This window comes from Staurois parvus, unplaced genomic scaffold (assembly GCF_062004578.1).
Source record: "Staurois parvus isolate SC_StPar_1 unplaced genomic scaffold, SC_StPar_1.0 ptg000704l, whole genome shotgun sequence".
Lineage (NCBI taxonomy): Eukaryota > Metazoa > Chordata > Amphibia > Anura > Ranidae > Staurois > Staurois parvus.
This window is the reverse complement of record NW_028318500.1, coordinates 487,528-504,209: the sequence shown is the minus strand read 5'-3', so window position 1 is coordinate 504,209 and position 16,682 is coordinate 487,528. Positions and strand designations below refer to the sequence as shown.

The 16,682-nt window shown below is 41.0% G+C and overlaps 1 protein-coding gene across 2 annotated transcripts in view; it reads left to right on the top strand.

Moving 5' to 3' along the window:
- Positions 1–16,682, top strand: part of PI4KA (phosphatidylinositol 4-kinase alpha) — a 168,707-nt gene that overhangs the window by 94,927 nt on the left and 57,098 nt on the right. The window contains exons 25-31 of one of the 2 annotated variants that reach the window (XM_089653172.1): positions 5,506–5,630; positions 6,721–6,802; positions 9,866–9,949; positions 10,120–10,209; positions 11,821–11,940; positions 14,825–14,845; positions 15,792–15,884. In XM_089653172.1, coding sequence (XP_089509298.1) covers positions 5,506–5,630; positions 6,721–6,802; positions 9,866–9,949; positions 10,120–10,209; positions 11,821–11,940; positions 14,825–14,845; positions 15,792–15,884 — 615 coding nt within the window. The remainder of the gene's footprint in view (positions 1–5,505; positions 5,631–6,720; positions 6,803–9,865; positions 9,950–10,119; positions 10,210–11,820; positions 11,941–14,824; positions 14,846–15,791; positions 15,885–16,682) is intronic. The other variant, XM_089653173.1, reaches the window with a different exon arrangement.

The window sequence follows — 16,682 nt, the reverse complement described above, 5'->3', positions numbered from 1 at the left end:
ACAAAAGCCTTGTATGTCACTTAGATTTCTGCAGTATGTCATACCACCAAGGTTCCTCCTCTGTACATTTGCACAGATGTTGGCTTCACGATTTTGAAATGGCAGCTTCAAATTATTATATTGCCATTGACAGTTTTGTGGCTTTTAGTAGTTTCAAACAAAGAATTGCAACAAAACAGGTTAAGAGTGAGCAAATCAAAACACCTCTGTAGACACTCCAATCAGGTTTAAACTGAACTTGTGGGAAATAAAATGTTTTATAATGATACTTACCTTGTATAGCCAGCAACTGTAGTTTGATGCATGCCAGGCCTATTCCTGTGTCCAGACCTCTGGGAATCCTGAGTAGAAAAGTGCTTCTAACCATCATTTTCTGGTGGATGCTTGCCCGAAGCCACATCTTGTGTTTTGCTATCAGTCGGTGACCTGGCTGTCACACTGATGGGCTAGTAGTGAGTGATGTACAGTTGCTGGGAAGGGACAGGGCAGAGCCAACTACCACAGAAACGTGTCACTGCTAAAGAGAGAACTGGACCTGGTGTGCAGGTACTTTCTAATCCATTTAAATGAGGTTTTTTTTATTATTATTATTTTTTTTTTTTTAAATTTAAGCGGTATTAAACCCAAAAGCAAACATTTACTATATTGCAGCTTACCAATTCTTAGATGTCATGGCTGCATTTGCTTTTTTTTTTTTTTTTTTTCTATTTTCATCTGGTGAACAAGCCTGCAAGTCTATATTTCTGAAGCAAATACTCTCCAGCAGAATGTATCAGTTTACATGGATGAGAAAAACCACTTAACACTGACAGGGGTGATTAAAATGATCAGCTTTTATGTATACATTTAAAACCTTTATCCCAAAAGAAAAAAAAACTTTTTGCTGTAACTGATTAGAAGTATGAGCTGGAGTTTGACTTCAATTTGTTAGTGTATTTAAATCTGCTAATACATTTAACAGTACTCTCCCCCAGACTGACAGTGCTGCTATGCTCCTTCATCCAGAGTGTAGGCACTCTTATACAGGAGATGTGTTACTGGCCAGATCACCAGGTGAAAACTGAGAGGAAAAAAAAGCCATGGAAAAGAAAACTAGTGCAGCCACCACATGTACTGATTGTAAGCTGCAATATACACTGCTCAAAAAAATAAGGAATACTTTGAAAACAGATCAGATCTTAATGGGGAAAAATATCATGCTGGATATCTATACTGATATGGACTGGGTAATGTGTTAGGAACGTAAGGTTGCCCCATCATTTGATGGAAATGAAAATTATCAACCTACAGAGGACTGAATTCAAAGACCTGCAAATCAAAGTGAAAAAATGATGCAGCAGGCTAGTCCATATTGCTGAAATTTCATTGCAGCCACTCAAACTGGTACTCAGTAGTTTGTATGGCCCCCATGTGCATGTATGCATGCCTAAAAATGGGGTATGCTCCTAATAAGACAACGGATGGTGTCCTGGGGTATTTCCTTCCAGATCTGGACCAGGGCATCACTGAGCTCCTGGACAGTCTGAGGTGAAACCTGGCATCGTCAGATGGACCAAAACATGATATCCCAGAGGTGTTCTATTGGATTTAGGTCAGGCGAGTGTGGGGGCCATTCAATGGCGTCAATCCCTTCATCCTCTAGGAACTGCCTGCATACTCTCACCACATGAGGCCAGGCATTGTCGTGCACCAGAAGGAACCCAGGACCCACTGCACTAGCATAGGGTCTGACAATGTGTCCAAGGATTTCATCCCGATACCTAATGGCAGTCAAGGTGCCATTGTCTAGCCTGTAGAGGTCTGTGTATCCCTCCCTGGATATGCCTTCCCAGACCATCACTGACTCACCACCAAAACGGTCATGCTGAACAATGTTACAGGAAGCATAACATTCTCCACAGCTTCTCCAGACCCTTTCACGTCTGTCACATGTGCTCAGGGTGACCCTGCTCTCAACTGTGAACAGCACAGGGCGCCAGTGGCGGACCTGCCAATTCTGGTGTTCAATCGAGCTCTATGGTGCCGGACAGTGAGCACAGGGTCCACTAGAAGACGTTGGGCGCTCAGGCCACCCTCTTGAAGTCTGTTTCTGATTGTTTGGTCAGAGACATTCACACCAGTGGCCTGCTGGAGTTCATTTTGTAGGGCTCTGACAGTGCTCATCCAGTTCCTCCTTGTACAAAGGAGCAGATAATGGTCCTGATGATGGGTTAAGGACCTTCTATGGCCCTGTCCAGCTCTCCTAGAGTAACTGCCTGTCTCCTGGAATCTCCTCCATGCTCTTGAGACTGTGCTGGGAGACACAGCAAGCCTTTTGGCAATGAAACGTTCTGCTTTTGTGGAGGACTTTAAAACTTGGTTGACCATGATTGAAGTTCCTCTTGTATGGTGTATATTCAGAGTAGAACAAGTGTATCCCAGGTATTGGCACAATCCACGGTTTAGTGGCTAGTACTGTGGTTACTGTGGATTGAGGATCGATGGCTCATTTTCCACCCAGGACACCACCTGCATGTAGTTTTTTCTTTAAAACATGAATGCATACTGTAATGTGTAGCTCCATTCAAAATGTGTATGCACAGATTGTTCCAGTACTTCCAGAGTTTTTTTATTTCAATCATACATTGGAAAAAAAGTGTAATACTTGGAACACAATTTGTCCAAGAGTTCAAAAAGGGCTAAGGGGGCAATTAAATAAGCTGCAGTTTACCTTCTTCACAAACTTCAGTTTGCAAAATACTGTGCTGGCATTTTTAAATTATTTCTAAACATGCAGAATGCAGTATAGAGTCAATGATGTCCTTCAGTGTATTCCTGCATAGTGCTGCAGAGAACACCTGCGGATAGGAGAATGGTGTCTCTTGATGCTTGACCTGTTTGAATAAATGGAAAACTATGTTCAAAAAGTACACAGCAGGTCTTTACAAATATCCCAGATAAATCTTTATTAGAAAACCACCAGTATTGCCACAGTTATATTGTAACCACCTCTGTGTAAGTGGACCCATACATGTTAATTGGCATATTTAGCACCATGGAAAGAAAAGTGATCATTTTTGTCCAAAAACATTATACGGCACAGCAAGGACCACATTTTTTGCCAGTCTAGGGACTAGTATGGACCAGGGACCATATTTTAGATAATTAAGTTAGGGTAATGTGTGATTGTTGAAAAATATAAGGCTGTGAGGAAACCAAATCAAACAATGCTTCATTCACAGAGGTTTTTTAATTCTTCTATTCTGTATTGCATGTCTTGCTTATACCGCATCTATAGATTGAGAGTACTAGCAAATCATAAAGATCTCCTAGCTAAAATTTCAATGAGTTTTCTTGTTTAAAGTGTGTACAAACAAAAACACATATACTCATCTCCATGCTGCAGCATCGGTGTGATGCTGCAGCTGTCGGGATCCTTCCAGATCCTGGAGTGGGTCAGCTGATAGCGGGCATTAGCCTGCTATTAGCTGATTCTAGAACACGGGAGCAAAAGTGCACTCCTGTGACCCACAACAGAAGTATGGTAAAAAGCTTTGGACATACTTGTCTTTTTAAAGTGATTCTAAAGCTTGATTTTTTTTTTTTAATCAAAATAATAAGCATGTAATACCTGCTCTGTGCAATGGTTCTACACAGAGCAGTCCAATCCTCTTTTTGGATCCCCTGTTGGTGCTCCTGGATCCTCCCTCCACCTAGCTTTTCATGGGAGCACTCGTGCATGCTGCTCGATTCCGAGCCGGGCTGTTTGCGTCTATTCAGACACACAGCCTCGCTCAACCCCCCCCCCCCCCCTTCTCTGCTCATAGGCTTTGACTGACAACTGCAGGAGCCAATGGCTCCCGCTGCTCTCAGACAGGCCTGTGAGAGCAGGGAGATGGGAAGAAGAGCTGCTGCAGAGTGCACAGAGCTAGATCAACATTGGACTTTGGTGAGTATTTAGGGGAGTCAAAGAGAGAGCTACCATTAAAAGAGAATTCATTAAAGGATAAGTTCACGTTAAAAAAAAAAAATATAAAAAAATGCCTATTTTTTTTTTTGCAGGTAAACAAATGTGTATTACTATCACTGGTGCCATGCAGGACTTCTGCAAACTTTCAGTGTATCTGTGTGCCCACACAACCCTTACGGGAAAGCAGATACAGTCTGACAGGAAGACTTGATGAACTACCACAGTGCTCAACAGTGCTGTAGTGGTTCTTTGAGAACTGCAAGCTAACAGCCACAAATGCTGTCGGAAACCTGTAGTTCATTAATTCACAGAACTCTGTTTTCAAAAAGTGACAGCTAGTACCGAAAACTTCTCCCCATACTGCTGTCACAGGGAAGGGGGAGGGGAACAGGCACGGGCTGCAGCAGTGGGAACATGTTACATGTTCCACCAAAAAAATTGGTGGAACATGTAATATGTTCCCAAAGGTGAACTTTTCCTTTTAAGGTAAAAAACCCTTTACCTTTACAACCATTTTTATGTTTCTCTGAAGATGACATACACTCTTAATGGTAAAGATAAAAATAAGTTCTGCTGAGAAAATCTTTATTTGTCAACAGTGCTGGGATACTCTTGCAGACCTTATAGACACTTAAAGCGGAGTTCCACCTGAAAAAAAAATACAAGTCAGCAGCTACAAAAACTGTAGCTACTGACTTTTAAAATATAGATACTTACCTGTCCCCCGTTCCAGAGGTGTCATCACCACCGCTGGTATCACCAGCCGTCTTCTCTCCACAGTGCCGGCATCTTCAGTGTGGGCACCAGGCTGTGACAGCTTGCGGCATCACAGCCGAGTACCCACTCCGTATGCATGAGATGCGCTGCGCTTTGTGAATGGGCCCCGTAGTCTTCTGGGACCTATCACGTGTCCCTGAAGACTAAGGGGAGGGGGAGGGGGGTAGGACAACTTTCTCTTGTGATCGCCTAGGCGATTGCAGCGGAAGTGGGAGCAGGCACCTGTTAAATTCGGGTACCCGCTCCCCAAAGGTACCAATCCTTAATTGAAGGCGGGGGACAAAGGCTTAAAGCGGAACTTCCCCTTTTGGGTGGAGCTCTTCTTTAAATATTTATTATGTTTAATATTTGTGTAAAAAGTTGGTTTAAGACCTGTGACAATAGCTTTCATGTACAAAACCATTTATTTTTCATCAGTTTTAGATGCTTCTGAGATCATTCAGAATGACTTGCAGTTGGTCTGTATTTGACCTATTAGCTGTTTTTTTTATTTTTACTAAATTGTATGGACAAAGCCTATCGAGAGTGACCCTTAAATGTTTTTTCCCTTCATCTGGATCATCTGGTCTCAAATTCTTGAATTTTGGTTGCAATCACATGTATCCCATATGCTGGTACTTGTATTTCTTCCTCAGTAAGTAGTATTATGAACGAACATTGTTTAGCGGAATATTTCTTTAAACAATGGCAGATTTTAAAACATTTTTACCTTCATTACCTCGCTGTTAAACTATATCTTCCATTAGCTAGAGTTTGTATTTCAACATTTTATTTTGCAGCCCAAAACGAAAGAGAATGAGGAAGAATTGGAAAGGCATGCTCAGTTCCTGTTAGTTAATTTCAATCACATTCATAAGCGCATCAGGCGGGTGGCAGACAAATATTTATCTGGACTGGTAGACAAGTGAGTACATATGAAACCATGACCTTTAATATTGCATGTCAGATTTCTAGGTTCTGTTGTTCTCTTTGTTAATGATGTGTGTGGTATCTTCCTGCTAAGATCAAAAAAGCTCTCTAAGGGCTTGTTCACACTTGACTCAAAATGCAGTCTAGCCTGCATTTTGAGTCAAGTGTGACTCGCAATGACTTGCATTTAATGAACGTTAAACACCCCCCCCCCCCCCCCCCCCCATACGCCTTATGAGCATTTTTGGTGCATTTGAAGCATGTTGATGGCGCATTAAAACAACACCACAAACACCTATTATTACTGTAATGTTATTGCTGCACTGCAAATGCATGCCGGGTGTTTGTGATGCGTTCATTTAAGCAAATTAAACCCAATAGCTGACTGTTTGATGCACTGTCTGACAACCCCTAAATTTTATTGCGGGATCTGCAGGCAACTCTTGCAACAGTTAGTGTCAAAGTGCAAACAATCAAAAGGAGGTTACACTTTGAAGCCTGCAGTCAGTCTCAACTAAAATTTCTCATGAGATTTGAGGCCATCGGTCTGAAAGTACTGGAAATGGAACTTTCTGCATGATAAGTATCCAAAACACACTACCAATTCCACTAAGAAATGACTCAAAATAAATGGAGGGGGAGGGACAAGCCTAGTCATAACACATAATTCCATTGCAGTGTTGTGGGATTAGAAACAGGGAGTTCATGCAAGAAATCTTACAAAAATCTTGCAACAAAAGGAATTTTACATTGGAGTGGTCAAAAATGTCATCAAGTCTATGTCTGAGACTGGCAGGCAGTAATTGCAAAATGTGTTCAAGAAGTAATCTCTGCTGAAGGGCAAAAATACCAGCTTCCGAGGCCAAGAGTGTACTTACTTTTTTTAAAGTACACTATGACATCTATTGATATTTTTGTTGAATACATAATTTAAAGACAAATATTTATTGTGTTTTTTTATTAAAGTATATCTTATCTAATGGAATTGTCTAATTATGTTTGAATTGTCCTGTCTGGTGTGGTCTAAGTATATACCATGCTTTTTTTAACAAAATTATTTACTTTTGTCACCAATTCCTTTGCAGATTTCCTCACTTGCTGTGGAGTGGGAAGGTGCTGAAAACCATGCTGGATATTTTGCAGACCTTGTCTCTCTCACTCAGTGCAGTATGTAGTGCTCTGTGTCATTCTACAATGCAGAATTCACACAAAACAATCACACAACAATCACATAACACACAGCTGGATCTGTTATCCTATAATAGTTTTGAGACCAAAACCTTTACAGTTAGTAGTATTTGTTATGTGGTGGTGATGAGATCAACCAACAGGAAGGTTACGGCTGTATGAATAATTAAGACATCACATGTTTGCATAACATTTTTGCTTCATTCTTTTTTTGTTAAATAATCATATTTTTTACAACGGTTGTTTAAACCCCTGGCAGTTTGAGAATATAGGTCTTATTTTGACATTTTGTGACTTTCCTGTTATTGAGGAACTGGAAGTCCCTAGTATGTCTTGCTAAACAAATTTTGTTACCTGCTTGTGGAAAACTGTAAAATGCAATTGCTAAATTCCATTTGAAAATGTATTCCTTACCTGAAGCACATTTGCTGCAAGTTGTAGTAGATTTAGAAGTTAAGGTTGGGAATGGTAGCCTACATATTTCTCCCCATGCAAGTTTGCTTAACCACCTCCCGTCCGGCTGTTGTATATAAACGGCCGGACGGTGGCAGTGCAGGGTCAGGTGGTTGTTTATAAATGGCCTCCTGCTTGTGCGCGCTCCCTGGGATGTGTGCAGCACCGCGATCCGGTGCCTGCTGTGTCCTCCGGACACAGTGGAACACCGATCATCGTACGGGACCTCTCTGCGAGGTCGTGATCATATGCAGAGTAGTAAGCAAGATGTTGCTTCTGACATCATTGCTTACTACGTGTGAAATCTGTGAATGATCACAGAGGTCACATGGTACAAGGCTATTCACAACAGCCTTGTACCATGTGACAAGCTATGACCAATCACAGCTCACACAGTAGTTCTCAATGGCTGCAAGAATGCAGCCAGAGAGGAGAAATGATTGCTTTTACAGCCTTTATGGGTGTAAAAGCAATCAATGTAAAAAAAAAAAAAGAAGCAAAATCTTCATCACCCCCCACAAGTAGTACAGGGTCACCATGGTGACCCTGTACTACTAGGGTGACAGTACGTAAAAAAAAAAAAAAAAAACCAGTATGTAAAAAAATAAATAAAAATAAAATAAAAATGTAAATAAAATGTTTAAAAATTATAATTTTTGGTTATAAACGTATTTTGTTTTTTTTTACTAAAAAGATAACAATAAATTTTGGCCAAGATTTATGATGAAATATGATTTATTTGCAAAATTTTAGAAAAACACTTTTTTTCAAAATGTTTGGACTTTTTCATTTACATAGCAAAAAAAATAAAAATCCCATTGGTGAATAAATACCACCAAAATAAAGCTTTATCTGTCTCAAAAAAATGCTAAAAAATTCATATGGGTACAGTGTTGCATGACCACACAATTGTCATTCAAAGTGTGATATCACTGAAAGCTGAAAATTGGCCTGGACAGGAAGGAGGTAAAAGTGTCCGGACTTGAAGTGGTTAAAGTTGTTATGCTAAAATGGGAATATGGAAGCTCAATATTTAACAAATTTGTCCTTAATCTGTTAAACATCTACATCGTAAAGAGGACAACCTGCCACCTAGGTATTTTTGGTAGCCTTCTGTGTCTTTAATTTCAGATTATGTATTATCACACATCACCACAAAGTCATTAAGAATTATTAAAAATGAATTCCGGGTATGGATATGTTTATGTAGTACATTGGTCCAGCTTGAACTCAATCTAGAAGCTGGAAGTTACTAAAGCAGACACCACTAGGATGTAGGGCAGAGTACAGCGGTCAGTAGAATGTAGGGCAGAATACAGAGGTCAGTAGGATGTAGAGCAGGGTACAGAGGTCAGTAGGATGTAGAGCAGGGTACAGAGGTCAGTAGGATGTAGAGCAGGGTACAGAGGTCAGTAGGATGAAGAGCAGGGTACAGAGGTCAGTAGGCTGTAGGGCAGGGTACAGAGGTCAGTAGGCTGTAGGGCAGGGTACAGAGGGCAGGGTACAGAGGTCGGTAGGCTGTAGGGCAGGGTACAGAGGTCGGTAGGCTGTAGGGCAGGGTACAGAGGTCGGTAGGCTGTAGGGCAGGGTACAGAGGTCGGTAGGCTGTAGGGCAGGGTACAGAGGTCGGTAGGCTGTAGGGCAGGGTACAGAGGTCAGTAGGCTGTAGGGCAGGGTACAGAGGTCAGTAGGCTGTAGGGCAGGGTACAGAGGTCGGTAGGCTGTAGGGCAGGGTACAGAGGTCAGTAGGCTGTAGGGCAGGGTACAGAGGTCAGTAGGCTGTAGGACAGGGTACAGAGGTCAGTAGGCTGTAGGACAGGGTGTAGAGGTCAGTAGGCTGTAGGGCAGGGTGTATAGGTCAGTAGGCTGTAGGGCAGGATACAGAGGTCAGTAGGCTGTAGGACAAGGTACAGAGGTCAGTAGGCTGTAGGACAGGGTACAGAGGTCAGTAGGCTGTAGGACAGGGTGTAGAGGTCAGTAGTCTGTAGGGCAGGGTATATAGGTCAGTAGGCTGTAGGGCAGGGTACAGAGGTCAGTAGGCTGTAAGGCAGGGTACAGAGGTCAATAGGCTGTAGGGCAGGGTACAGAGGAGAGGTCAGCAGGATTTAGGGCAGTGTACAGAGGGGAAGTCAATAGGATATATTGGAGTGTACAGAGGTTAGTGGTATGTAGGACTGTGGACAGTGTCAGCAGGGCAGTGTTATGCATGTACAGGGGGTCAGAGCAGGGCAGAGACTTCCCTTACACTGCTCTTTTTCTGGTGTGCTCTCTTTTTCTGGTGTGCCCTCTTTTTCTGGTGTGCCCTCCTCCCTTGTCCATCCCATGTGATGTCACATACAATTGCCTGGGATGGACACGTGAGGAGGACGAGCGGGCATCAGCACAGTAAACTAGGTGTGTTTCTTACCTGCACTTCTGTGCATATGTAGGAGGAGCAGTTTAGACTGGGATTAGCAAAGCAGGGATGCAATCTACCCATCATCTGGCCGTGATTATTAGGTAGATTGCAATTGACAGATTGCCGCCTCCAGCTCTAAACTGACTGGTGGTATGAGTTACAAATTTATACAGATTTTTGTTACTTTTCAGGACATTCACAAGGACCAACCATATTACGACATTCCAGATGCCCCATACAGGATAACGGTTCCTGATACATATGAAGCTAGAGAGGTAAGAACAGCTCCTGGCTGTGCAAGTTCTCCAGTAATTTCTGAGTTTAGTGCTTGTCAATTGTTTGTCACATTTGGTAAGGTGCTTTCTATAAAGGGTAACTGCTCTTAATTATGCCTAATGTAGTTTAATTTGTAGAATACACATCGTACATTTGTGATTTTTCTTAGAGCATTGTAAAGGACTTTGCTGCTCGCTGTGGAATGATCCTTCAAGAAGCAATGAAGTGGGCACCATCAGTGACCAAATCCCATCTGCAGGTATTATGCAGACATTGTGTAGTGTTTCAGTGGCCAACCTCTCAACCATGTTGTGTAGTGTTCCAGTGGTAAATATTACAGAGTTGGCGAAAAAAAAGGATATGTTGTATACTCAAAAGTTTCTGCACTGATCATTGGCTGACACAGTACAACACTCTGTTAGTGGTGAACACCCTGTAGGGAATGTCTAGTAGCTTTGTACATATTTTCTCTGTTTATTGTGATTAAAAAAAGGAAATGTTATATATTTTTTAATTTTGAGTATTTAATTGGAATATCATATAGTCTTATCTGACCAGTAGATGTAGCACTAGACACATTTAGAATCAGACTATACAATCTTCTTTAGATCTATCAACAATTTTGTGGTCAGGGGCCTGTCTGATCGGCTAATTAAGATAATTAGGTAAATCTAAAAGAGATTGTAAACAGTTTATAACATGTTTGGTGAGCTTAAAGGGTTTTAGGGAAAAAATTGGGGAATAAGAGTAAAAGCTGAATATAAATGCATGCCACACTTTTCAGATATTTATTCTTTTAAAAATTTGAAAATCATTTTCCTTCCACTTCATAATTATTTGCCACTTTGTGTTGGCCTATCACATAAAATCCCAATAAAATGCATTTACGTTTTTGGTTGTAACATGACATAATGTGGAAAATTTCAAGGGGTACAGTATGAACACTTTTCAAGGCACTGTATATGGTTTACCTTTTAAGAAAAGGTTTGTGAAAGTAAACGTACACAAATAATTTCAGAATACAAATAATATCAATAAATTTAAGGGATTTAAAGCGGTAGTACACTGCAGGTAAAAAAAGAAGAAGAATCCCCTGCAAGGTAATGTCATAATGTATGCTAGTATGCATCGCATGCTAGCATAGCACATTATGAAAGACCTTAAAACAAAGCCCTCTGTCTGACTGGACGAGCCTCAATGACTTCACTTCTGCACATGTGCTCAGGAGTCCCGGGCCATGGCTAATGCTCTGAAGGAATAGCACGGGTATGCCATTCCTTCAGAGTGCATGTACCAGCTATCAAAAAGAGCTAATATCTCCTAAACAGTGCATGTTTAGAGATATTCATTAAAAGAAAATTATTAAAGAAATGTTTACTGCCAATTTAAGGGAACATTTTGGCAAATCTGGTGGCAGCTATTTGCATATGGTATGTTGTCTCTGTAGTTACCTTTCCTTTACCAGACCGCTACAGTGGTTTGATCTTTACACTTAATCATTGTAAGCTTCCTTTAGAGGCCTTGGTAGCTACCAGTGCTCACAAAACAGACCGTAGTTATTGCGACAGCTTAATCTCAGGAAAACAGAATGCCAAAAGTATTTACATTTAGTTTTGTTTTCCTTAATGTTTAATCTTTATTAACTGAATTAAAAGCATATGTTATGGGATCATACCGGTATATGCATTGAGAACACTATTATTTGGACATATATAGTTGAAGAGTCCAAACAAACGCTATCATAAATCACCAAGCTGTTTCTACTTATATTCATGCTGTAATTTCTTATAATTTACTGTATACTTATCATAAATGCAGCTATGAAGAATGACTGATTGTTGTAATAGATTTTTCTTAATTTGATTTTCAGGAATACTTGAACAAGCACCAGAACTGGATGTCTGGCCTGTCTCAGCACACAGGGCTTGCTATGGCTACTGAGAGCATACTGCACTTTGCTGGCTACAACAGGCAGAACACGACTTTAGGGGTAAGTAGCATGCTGTTGTGCTTTGATTTTTTTTTCACAGTTACCGCCTGTGTTTATTAAAATGTGCAGTTAAACTGAGTTTGTGCAGATGAATTGATGTAACTGCAATATTATGTGCATGCTAGAACACAAATGCCACCAACTATGTTGCAGGTTTTAATGTGGGTATTGTGTGCTGTAAGTTTTATATGGAACTATAAATTATTCCAAGATGAAAAAATAGAAGAACAGATGTGCAACGTGATCTGTATAGTACCTTTATAATTCCTTGATCATATTTACAGCTGTTCCTAATTTTATTATGTATGTCAGTTACTAATTGTGATATTTGCTAACCTGTGCAGACTCTGTCTTGTTATAAAATCTTTTAATCAAAGAACATAGCTGTAAAGAAGAGTGTACATATACCTACATACCTTGTCTGCTGCCCACACCACGCAATGCTGCTTTGTTGCAGAGAACTGATACCCTAAAGTGCACTGGGAAACCATTTCCAGGAGTGTCGATCAACGTAGAACCACCCACCGCTCTCACTGGTTCCACCAGGTGACATCCAGGTCATTACAGGAGAAGTTAGTGATGTGAAGATCAGCAGAAGGAACCAGTGAGAGTTGTGAGGGACCATGGAGATCAACGCTCCTCGAACCTTCCTTTGTCCAGACTTCAGGGGACCAATCCTATTCAACACAGCAGTGTTGAATGGTGTGGACAGCAGGAAGGTAAATATCTGTACTCTTTTCAGGCATGTGATTTGATTAAAAGGTTTGACAATGTAACATGGCCTTTTCCATAAGTACTGCAGACCAAACTCTCAATGTTTTACTTTATCATTCTTTTAAAAAAATAAATATTGTTGCATTTTAGGAAGCACGATTGATGGATCATGACCATGTAATCCCCCAGTTTGTGAACAATTCACCCCATACCACTGTACTTTATTTACATTGTTTTGTGACATTCATTTGTAGTGTTTGTTTTGTCTTTTGAGTTGTTTTACATGCTTATGCTAGACTGTGCATTGATATATAGTGTAAAATAACAGTTATCTTCTCCCCCAACAGTTTTTGTAGGCACTAGTGCAATTTGGTTGCATAGAGATTATTTATCCTAATGATACATGTTAGTTTTCTTTAAATACGCTGCAGATATCGCGCTTTGGTGGAACATATTAACCAGTACTACACACACCAAAAAAAAGTAATGAAAGTACACAGGGCATGTGTATGACACAATGTCCTTCTGCCGCTCTCCAACCACACTTGCCGCAAATTCCAGATTGTCAAAATAGCAGTAGCTGTAGAAGCTGCTGTTGTAACAAAATTACACTGACTGTTTATAAACACTGTGCAAAATAAAAATTTGATCAGCAGGGGATCAGTTTGCTGATCCCCTGCTAATCAGGGCAGAGTGGGCAGATGACAGATTTACATCCACTCAGTTTTTCCTGCTCTGTGGGGGGCCAGGAGTAAACAGACTCCGTTTACACCCAACATACGTGTACTTGTGTGTGTGTTTGTGTGTCTCTGTGTATGCATGTACAATTGTACATGTATCTGTATGTACATGTGTCTGCGTGTATGTACATGTATGTGTGTTTGTGTACATGTGTCTGTGTGTGCATGTACATGTTTGTGTGTATGTACGTACATGTGTCTGTGTGTACATGTGTCTGTGTATGTATGTACATGTGTCTATGCGTGTGTATTTCTGTGTATGTACATGTATCTGTGTGTATGCGTGCCTGTATGTGTATACATGTGTCTGTCTGTATGTGTGTGTGTGTACATGTGTCTCTGAGCGTGTATGTACATGTTTCTGTGTGTGTGTATGCACATGTCTGTGTGTGTGTGTACAGGTGTCTCTGTGTGTGTTTGTTGGTGACAAGTAACTCTAAGGCCTGGCTAGTAGCTCAGGATTTAAAATTTTAAGCCCTGCCTTAGACATAACAGATCGCAAATAAGTATATGACACTACATTGGACCTACAATGTGGCATTAGAGCCACTGTTCCAAATCAAGTTAGAGCTACGTCTCCTGGACAGCAAGTAGAAGATTCTGCCTACCAAATACCCCACATTTTTTGGTCTGTCTCTACGATTGCAGGCCTGATGATATTTTTCCTTTTGGGTCCATTCACATGGGGCACTTGACTGCTTGTTCCGTGCAGCTCCGTGTTTTCTTGGCACAAGGATGTGCATGTGTTGCGTGCAACCCTGTGCCAGCAGTCCATAGAAGTCTATTGAGACATGCAGCTATATAAACAGAGCCGCTGTGTCCCAATTTAATGAACGGGCCCTCAAACACACACAGGCTGAGTTTGGAACCCACACTCTCATCTAATTTTAAGACTCGGTGGCTCTGTCCGTGAAGCTGAGTGTACCTTACAGACTTCTATGGACTGCCGGCACAGGAATGCACGCGACATCTGTGCTTCCCTGTGCCCAGAAAATATGAACCTTCATGAGGCGCCCTGTGTGAATGCACCCTATTCTAAGTTGCGATCATTTGTGAAAAGGCCATTTGCTAGCTAAAATAAAAGTTTTGCTATCTATCTATACATTATGTTTATGAATGTTAGAAGTCCATATTTATTTGTCTTTTAATGTACACACTAGTAAATTACAGTTGATAGGTAAAGCACACTGTGCATTAATTTGTCTCCCAAAGTTTCTTGTTTGCTGAAGCATTCCCTGTTAAGTGCTTTGTTACATGTTGGCATGCTTACTTATTATTTATGTGTGTGTTTTTAATTTATTCACCAATGTCACATCACCAACGTTAACCCCGTTGCCTTCTCTTCCATTGTGTGCACCAATGATGCGGTCTCATTACCTGTGTTCCTGTTGTCCCTGCCATGCATTGTCTGTTGTTGCCCTCCCCTCCAGTCTCCAGCTTCCCCTTTCCAGGTTTGTTCTAACACGCACCATTTGCCACGCTGTCTTCCTTCTTGTTTCTTGAGCCAGCTTTTTATCCTTCTTCCCATTTTTCTTCCAGTCTTGCTGCTGGAGTCTTAACACACTGTTTTGGAATGGTGGACAGCATTCTGCTTTACTGCAGTCTGACGGGTGCATGGTCACACTTTTTGGGGGCTCTGGTGGGTGTGTCCTATTAACATCTCTGTCTTCTTGCAGGCACAACCAGAGAGCAGATCGTTGGGGGCTGTAAATTGTGCATGATGCACACCACTTACTTTTTTTTAGACCAACCTAGGGAGCTGATTTTGTAATATAAATACTACATTAGCAAAATACGATAATCTTGAAGTTTAGAGTTCTAAATTGATCTTAAAATTACACCTGCCTAGACACCGCAGGAATTAATAATAGTTTCCTTTAGTTTGCTGCACTGATACAGATTTATACAGATTTATGTCACTGCCAGCTTTTCATTTAGAGTTGCATGGGCAACACAATACTCCAACCCTTTACAATTTATTTGTAAAATGTTTTAAAAATGTACATAAAGGAGGTAAATAGAGGAACCATAGTTTTTTGTTAACAGTTTTTATAAACTCTTAACTTCAGTATTATCAGTAAGGTTAACGAGGCACTTATTTTGTACAGCATGATTTTTTCAGGATGAACTTTTTTTTTCATTCTGTTGCATTTTCTTTTGCTTTTTTTCAATGTCACTCTTGATTCATTGATGTCCTGAACGTCAGGTAGTGCAATCTCTATACTTGTGTCATTGGCAAATATCTGCTAGGAAGATGTAATCGATTAGCCCCCTTCGACACTTCTCTCTGTTCACAGCCACTTCTACTATCCGCAGCTCCGATTTTTAAAATCTCTGCTGAAATATAGAGGAGGCATATGGTTCATTTCATTGGATGTTACTTTTCATACCTTACAGCCAACTCAGCTAACAGAGCGCCCAGCCTGTGTGAAGAAGGATTACTCCAATTTTATGGCATCTCTTAACCTGCGCAACCGTTACGCTGGAGAGGTAGGCACCTGTGGTTCTTTTACTTTGTGTACAGTATAAGAATCTGTACCAAATGAAGTACCTGGTCTTTTCATATAATGACTTGTTTTTAATGTTCCATACTTTTTCACATTAAGTGGTGATGCAGGGAGTTCAAAACACTAAAGATCACAGGAACAGATTTTTATCTGGCAGAAAGAGTTGTCAGAGTTTAAGTAATATTCACTGGCAGTGGTACATGGTGCAACCGTGCCAGCAAGTTAGCATCTATTAGTTCACTATAAAGTTTAAAGGCCAACTCTGCCTTTTGCACCATGTTATGTGTTCTACACCAATCAGCCATAAAATTATGACCACCCACCTAATATTGAGTAGGTCCCCTTTTTGCCTCCAAAACAGCCCTGACCCGTTCAGGCATGGATGCCAGAAGGTATGCTGTGGTATCTGGCACCAAGCCATCAATAGGAGATCCTTTAAGTCCTGTAAGTTGCAAGGTGGGGCCTCAATGGATCAGACTTGCTTTTCCAGCATATCCCACAGATTCTCAGTTGGATTGAGATTTGAAGAATTTGAAGGCCAAGTCAATACCTCACACTTAAAGTGATATTAAAGGCTGTTTTTTGTTTTAAAATAATAAACATGCCATACTTACCTGCTCTGTGCAATAGCTTTGCACAGAGTAGCCCCGATCCTCCTCTTCATGTATCCACCGTCTGCGCTCCTGGCCCCTCCTTCCTGCTGAGTGCCCCCAGAGCAAGCAGCTTGCTATGGGTCAAAGTGCGAGAACTTCCTGCGCTAAGAATGGGGCCCTATTTACCA